Source organism: Solanum tuberosum, unplaced genomic scaffold (assembly GCF_000226075.1).
Source record: "Solanum tuberosum cultivar DM 1-3 516 R44 unplaced genomic scaffold, SolTub_3.0 scf00180, whole genome shotgun sequence".
NCBI lineage: Eukaryota > Viridiplantae > Streptophyta > Magnoliopsida > Solanales > Solanaceae > Solanum > Solanum tuberosum.
Window position 1 is genome coordinate 223,346 of NW_006239107.1, and position 7,062 is coordinate 230,407.

A 7,062-nucleotide genomic window follows, 5' to 3' on the forward strand; every position below is an offset into this window, starting at 1 on the left:
TAAAAATAAAATAAAATTTCCACGTGTCACATACCAATTCGTTTATTTTTCCACATAAGAGGCGTTTGGATGTACGCACTTAAAATGCGGTTTTGAAAATATAAAAAGTGTCAAAATGACACAGCGAGACCCTACATGAGGTGTCTAAAATGAATATCGCCCACTTGAGGTGCCTAAGTAAAACTTCGTGCCAAGTTTAGGGGGCCACCGATGGGTTAGCCCCATTCAATTGTATGGGTCGAAACCCGGGTTTTGAATTGTATCTAAAGGTGACACATGATAGTTAGAATCTAATCAATTTTATCTTGATTTGACCTTGAGTCGTATCCGGTAAGGCTACCTTGTAATTGAGTCGTATATATCTAGTTTCGGTGCAATGAGACCAAAATTGAAGCTTATCAATAGTCAATCGGGATAAGTTTCATCTTTAGCTGATTCAGATAATCTTCATCTATGGTTTCTGTTGCACAATTATAAACGCAAGTTTTCAAATCTCTGCTTTTTTAATAATATTACTGGAAAATTACGCTGGAAAATACTCAATAAGAATTACTCTACCTTCTTATCTTACTTTTTCTACCAAGTTACCTAGCATCAAAGATATATATATATATAATAGTTATAGTTTTAATTAATTATATTCGTGATTAATATTTAGTGATAATTAAATATACTGGAGTTTTGAGTTTGCATAATTCACACATTTGTATAATTTAGAATTTGTATAAATTTTGTATAATATAATTTGTATAACTATTTAAAATTGAGATGTTTGAGTTTGTATAAATTTGTTATTTGAATGAAATTTATATAAAAATAACTTATACAAACAAATAGATTCATCACACCAATTAGCTTGCCCCCCACTTGTACCTTTCCTCTACTGAATCCAACGCCGTCAGTCCGCCGCATTGACGTTACTGTTACCTAAACGACGTTAATTATAACGGAGTTAGTATTCGTAACAGACAACGACAACGAACCTTTAAAACATCTCTCACCAAAAACGAACAGAGAAAATCCTCTGATCTGTGAGACCCATTTTCTCTTACTCTTTTTTTTTTTTTTTTTTCCATATTTAAGGAAGCAACCAATCGAGGCTGGTGTTTGTTCATCGTTTGCGTTAATCAAGACGAGGCCCTACCATTAATCCTTCAAAAAATTCACTGTTTCGATCAACTTATCATTACACAGTTCTGTTTTCATTTTTTACAACGAAATCTAAGGAGAATTATGCATTTTACACCACCAAATCATATTACAAGTACGTGTTTTCTTCCTTATTCGGTGTTCCATACGTTTTTCCTTGCATAATTCAGTTGAATTTTGATTCGCAGATTTGGTGGAATAAACCTGCATCATCCCTGTTTTTTCAAAGAGGATTGTTATTAACAATTTTATTAGTTTGAGACTGAGACGTACTTAGTTGAAAAAAGGACGGTTTCTGATGTGACTCAAATCCTCTGTTGGAGGCAGATCTGCTTGGAACTAGAAGAGGTTTGGGTTTGAAGTTGTTGAATTACGCAACAACTTTTCGAAATTCAGTTGAATTGTGCTGCATTTTAGTCGCTTTTGTTTATTCGAAACACAGAATTCTGATTTGAATGGAGTTACCTCAATCCAGGCCTTTTGGAACAGAAGGTAATCGTTAAGCTAATTTGGTTTATGCCAAAAACAATCTGAATTTTGAATATATAATCCTTTACATGAAGAAAAAAAGTCGCTACTGGTCTGATTTTAGATTTCCATGTGTATATTTTTTTGTTTGGTAGGGAGGAAGACTACGCATGATTTTCTTTCACTATATTCACCTATTGAACAAGATCCAAGACCTCCACAAGGTAAAAATGCAAGGATTTTTCTTTTCCGATCGAAAAGTCATATAAGAAGAAAAAAAACTTTTGGTTGTTCGTGTTTTATTGATTCTGTTTGGTGTGCATGTGTTTGTTGTGATTGTATCTTAACTTCGTTTTACCTCGCACATTTATGCAATTCTTCTATACTGTTTAAAAGTAGTACTCCCTTCGTCTCTATTTATTTTTCCTATTTTAATTGACACAAAATTTAAGAAAGTAATTAAAGTTTTGAATATTGAGATCTTAAATTAAAAATTTGTCAAATGTATAACCACGAGTTGCAATTACTACACCCGTGACCCTAATGCTGATTGTTACATGCGTGGACCTGGACTATCAGCTTTAGTGGGCCTTGAATGAGATTGGCTGACATTGCTGAATCAGGTATATTGAATGCTCCGGCCCTTCTCTACGATGTAGCAAGCTGATGAAATGAATAGGTTTTAGCTTCTTTTCTTTTCTTTTTTTAAAAAGAAAGAAAGAAGAACAGATGTAGGAAGTTGAGGCTTTAGATAGAATTGTATTGATTGAAGACCAAACCATGACAAAATTGTGGAATTCCTTTTCGATGTTTGGTTACAAAAGGGGGAAAATGACTTCCCCACTCAGTCACTCATAAGCATAAGTCATTTTTATTTCTGTTAAATTATATATTCAAATATTATTGTTTTTAATGATTTAAATGCAATATTATAAGAAAAGTGTCTCTTTTAAGTAATTTTCTTTTATTAGGTAGTGGAGTGTTGTCTAGTTTTCCATGTAAGTATTATATTTAGTACATGTTGTTTCCTTTGCTTCGGTTATTGAATTATTTGATGTTGCTACTGAGCTGCATATATCCCTCCCTCAGACTCCACTGGTGAGATTATGGTTGGTATGTTGTTGTTGTTGTTTGCCACCTAAATTTCCGTTGTTTTTCTGGTCTTTTGTGACATTAATTCAAGGACTATGTCTGTTGTTCAATTTGAAGCTTGAAATATACTGGGATTAGAAAGAAACAAATAGGAAAAAAGGAAAGATAGAAAAATAGTGGGCCGCTCTTGCCAGATTCTACTTCCCTTTTGATTTGCCTACTCAAGGAGAAGGACTTATTATCTTTCATTATTGTGCATGATTTTTACTTGGATAATTATGTCTTCTAGTGCCTTATTTGATTCTCATTTGCCATGGCTGTCATGCAGGTGGCCACCTAAAAACTCATGATTTCTTTCAACCTCTAGAACAAGCAAGGAAGACAGTTGGGAAAGAAGAAAATAAAATTGAGGTAGAGGCTATAGAAAAGCCGCCTCCATCAGGAGAACATATTCTTCCTGGTGGCATTGGCACATATAGCATTTCTTATTCACAGCAAAGGGTTCCAAAGCCAGAAGCAAACACATTTGCTGTCACACAAACTAGCAGTACAGATAGAGACGATAGAAACTCAAACTGCAGTTCTTACTCGGGAAGTGGTTTGGCACTATGGAATGAATCTGCCATGAAAAAGGGAAAGACTGGGAAGGATAATCTCGCTGGAGATAGACATGTCGTAAGAGGTATATTTTCATTTCTTGGTTTCTTCATACTCCGTGTTTTTCTTTAATGTTAAACTTTGTGAATGGCAATCATCTTCCAGATAAGAGTCCCGTGCTAACAATCATTTCTGAAGGACAACTTTAAATGATCTCCTCTTTAGTTCCATCAATATCACTATAGCATTATTATCCAAAGAGAGAAGCCTGAAGACTTCAGCTCCAGTTAACATTTGTTATGTGCTTGGCAGAAGCAGGTTTAAACATTGGAGGAGGGAAACCTACGACATCATTAGAACGGCAATCACAATTGTCTTCAAATCATAATCATAACACTGCAACCTTGAGCTCACACTCATCTCCTCAGTCAGTGACTTGCTTCCATTCATAAGAATGCTTCTTATTTGTCTTGATGTTTTGTGCTTATAATTTCTGTTCTAACTATTCAAAATACAATGCAGGCAACCATCAGCTATGGAGAATCAGAGTTTCATACATATGATAACATCGGCAAAGAATGCACAGGAAGATGACGATGACGAAGAAGAAGAATTTGTTGTTAAGAAAGAGTCACCTTCACCATCCAGAGGTTTGTCTTGCATAAGTCTGATACTAGCGTTTCTCAGTACTCTGAATCTGTCATTTATAACAGAAGGACAACTACTTGTATAGGCAATTTATCAGTAAAAGTCGATGGGAAAAGCACTGATCAGAAGCCAAATACTCCACGCTCGAAGCACTCAGCAACAGAGCAAAGAAGAAGAAGCAAGATCAATGACAGGCATGTTTACAACCCTAATTTAGAGTTTTGAGAAAAGAAAAGGAAAAGTTTTTGGCATAGTGACTATATTTTGTGGGAAGGGGAATGTTAGTATGATCTGACTTCCAAGCATTGATGCATTGACTAGCACACTCTTCACTCAGTTTTTTCTAGCCTCTTACTTGAGGCAGAAGCTATCTCTGTCTAGATATCATGTGTTAGTTGGAACATTTTAATTCCTTTGCTGAACAATTACTAGTCTTGGTTCTGTCAATCTTTTACTGTGTAACCGGACTTATGAACAGTCGAATAACATGACTGTCAATGAAAATTGAACCATTACCTTTGGAACTTTTTAATCAGATTTCTGAAGTTGAGAGAGATCATCCCTCACAGTGACCAGAAGAGAGATAAAGCATCATTCTTGCTGGAGGTACTTGAATGTCGTATCTGGTTATACTCTGTTTATCATATAAACTGTATACCGAATAAGTAAATTCTTTTTTGTAGGTTATTGAATATATTCAATTCCTACAAGAGAAAGTGGACAAATATGAGGGATCCTATCAAGGTTTGGAGAATCAACCTTCAACATTACCTTGGGTAATTTCTTGGTCTTTCTCATTGTTTTGTCTACTTTCTTTAGATCTTTAGTCTTATCTATCGTTGTTTTGAAATGCCTTCGGACTTGTATCTTCATATTAGTTAGGGCAAACTACTCAAAATTTTATCTAATACTGTACATTAAGATGTAGGAATTGGTCAACTACTGACAAATAATTAAGAGTCTAAGTAGGAGCTGCGTTGTTTAGTTAGCACATGCTAGATGATTGGAGAGATGTATTTGGAATATTACCTTGCTTGTGTGTACAAACACAATCTATCTGGCTTTTGGAGTAAATAAGGTACCTTATGGGATTTGACTTTGAAATATGGTAGTTGAAGTTCTCTACTTGCCTACTGTATATACAGTGATAATGTATACAATCGAAAGGACAGGATATATTTTCTTTTGATCTGTAGATAGCAGCACATCCATCTAAGATGCCTATTCTCTTGGTGCATTCAACAACACAATCAGTGACTATTCTTATTTCATGAAAGCAGAATAAGTGTCATAGTATGGCTCAAGGTTTCATTGATCATTCTCAAGGCACAAACAGTGCGTCTAGTCATGCACTTATTGCTGCAAAGTTTGACGAGAACAAAACTGGAATCTCTGCTACAGGGCCTGTCAATGAACAGACACTGGAGCCAAACAGAACTTCCAGTGTGAAAGAAAGCAGTTTTCTGTCTGAATTAACAAACAGGGCCGCAACACTTTGTATGCAACCAAACACATTCCCATTTGATGGAAATATTAGCATAGCATCGCTGCAGTCAATAGTGGCGCCTGATACTGGCTCGTTGGAATTGAAATCTCAGCCTCAATTTCCATCAAGCAGATCGAATATGACTAATTATGCTGTTACAAATGACAAGCTAAAAGGGCAAGAGGTTTCTACAGAAAGTGGTACAATCAGCGTCTCCAGTGTCTATTCTCAAAGGTAAGAGTTCTCTGGTCTGTGTTGTTCTAGCTCATGCATCACTGATAATTTTGTTCTTTGTTTAATCCCTTTACTACACATAATTCAGCACTCTAATTAAAACCTATCATCATCTTCTGAATATTGTATTATCTGTGCTTTCCTTTCCATTGGATATTCTCACTTTAGTTGAGACTTGACTTAGAGTATATGTGGGTGTTTGGCAGGTTGATGAACACACTGAAACAAGCATTGCAGAGTTCTGGAGTAGATTTGTCACAAGCCAACATGTCAGTGCAAATTGATCTCGCGAAAATAGCCAATGATAGATCAAATGCTTCAACGTCCAATTTTAAGGTACCCGGGATTCTTTTAATTCCAGTAATTTTCTAGTGCTTAAGCAGAAGTAACAACCTTAACTTTTTGACACTATTCCCAGGGTGACAACATTTCCTCAAGAAATCAACCAACTCCACAATTCATTGATACAAGCACAAGAGAGGAGTCTGTCCATGCCTTCAAACGGCTCAAAACAAGTTAAAAGCAAATTTAACACACAAGTATTCTTTTGCAATTGATTCAACTAAAAAAATTCCTTTCCCTTCTGGTTCTGAAGGGATATTCATGTATACATCTGGTATAGAAAATCTCCCCTAATCAGATCATAAGCTACTGTAAATGTAATTCATTTTCTTTTCCTTTTCGATTGTTTGGCTGCACAGAATTCTTCTGACTAAAGTTCGATATTTATTACTTGTAGTGAACTATCAAGAAATCATATATCAATATTGAGGCTTCCATGCTCATGTTGAGAAGCCGCCTTTTAATATAAGGCTTCCATTTATTTCATCTGAAGTGTCTTGTAGAGTTGCTTTTTATATATGGCCTATCCATGTAATGTAAAGTATTTAGATTAGTGTAATCATTTATTTTTTTTCGTTTTATCTTTTATTTTTGTAGCTATTGACTTGCACCAGAGAAAGGCTGTTGTTCGTATGTCCATATATTCTGTGTTTACATCCGACCAAATGAATACATGACATTTATCTTATATTTTCACATTTTACTCTTATCCATGGTTAAAGAATAGAGCAACTTTCACATATAGCAAACATAAAAATCATATTTGTATGTTATAGCTATAGTTTGCATAATTGCGCTCCATAGCAAACATAAATATGTATATTTTGCTATACATATACAAAGAAAGCAGTTGTATAATTCGCTATACATATACAAAGAAAGCATTTGTATAATTTGCTATACATATACAAAAGAAAGCAGTTGTATAATTTGTTTCGGTATACATATACAAAAGATCAATTGTATAATCTATGTTTGTATAAAGCGAGAAAGAGAGAAAGACAAAAGAAAACTGGGCAGGGGAAGATTGTATTTGTATAATCATA

General features: G+C 34.9%; 1 protein-coding gene across 3 annotated transcripts; it reads left to right on the forward strand.

Moving 5' to 3' along the window:
* The first annotated feature begins 1,045 nt into the window (after positions 1–1,045).
* LOC102601624 (transcription factor BIM1-like) lies at positions 1,046–6,508 on the forward strand. Of its 3 annotated transcripts, XM_015312019.1 has the most exons (12): positions 1,047–1,264; positions 1,338–1,641; positions 1,773–1,841; positions 3,038–3,391; positions 3,619–3,733; positions 3,829–3,956; positions 4,040–4,148; positions 4,491–4,560; positions 4,638–4,730; positions 5,235–5,674; positions 5,881–6,010; positions 6,093–6,508. In XM_015312019.1, exons 2-12 carry the CDS (start codon positions 1,605–1,607, stop codon positions 6,192–6,194), a joined length of 1,647 nt encoding a protein of 548 aa, XP_015167505.1. In that variant the 5' UTR covers positions 1,047–1,264; positions 1,338–1,604; the 3' UTR covers positions 6,195–6,508. The 3 variants fall into 3 exon arrangements, with proteins under 3 accessions (XP_015167506.1, XP_015167505.1, XP_015167507.1); XM_015312020.1 differs by having other exon boundaries at positions 1,046–1,641; positions 3,625–3,733; XM_015312021.1 differs by lacking the exons at positions 1,047–1,264; positions 1,338–1,641; positions 1,773–1,841 and adding an exon at positions 2,132–2,240.
* The last annotated feature ends 554 nt before the right edge of the window (positions 6,509–7,062 follow it).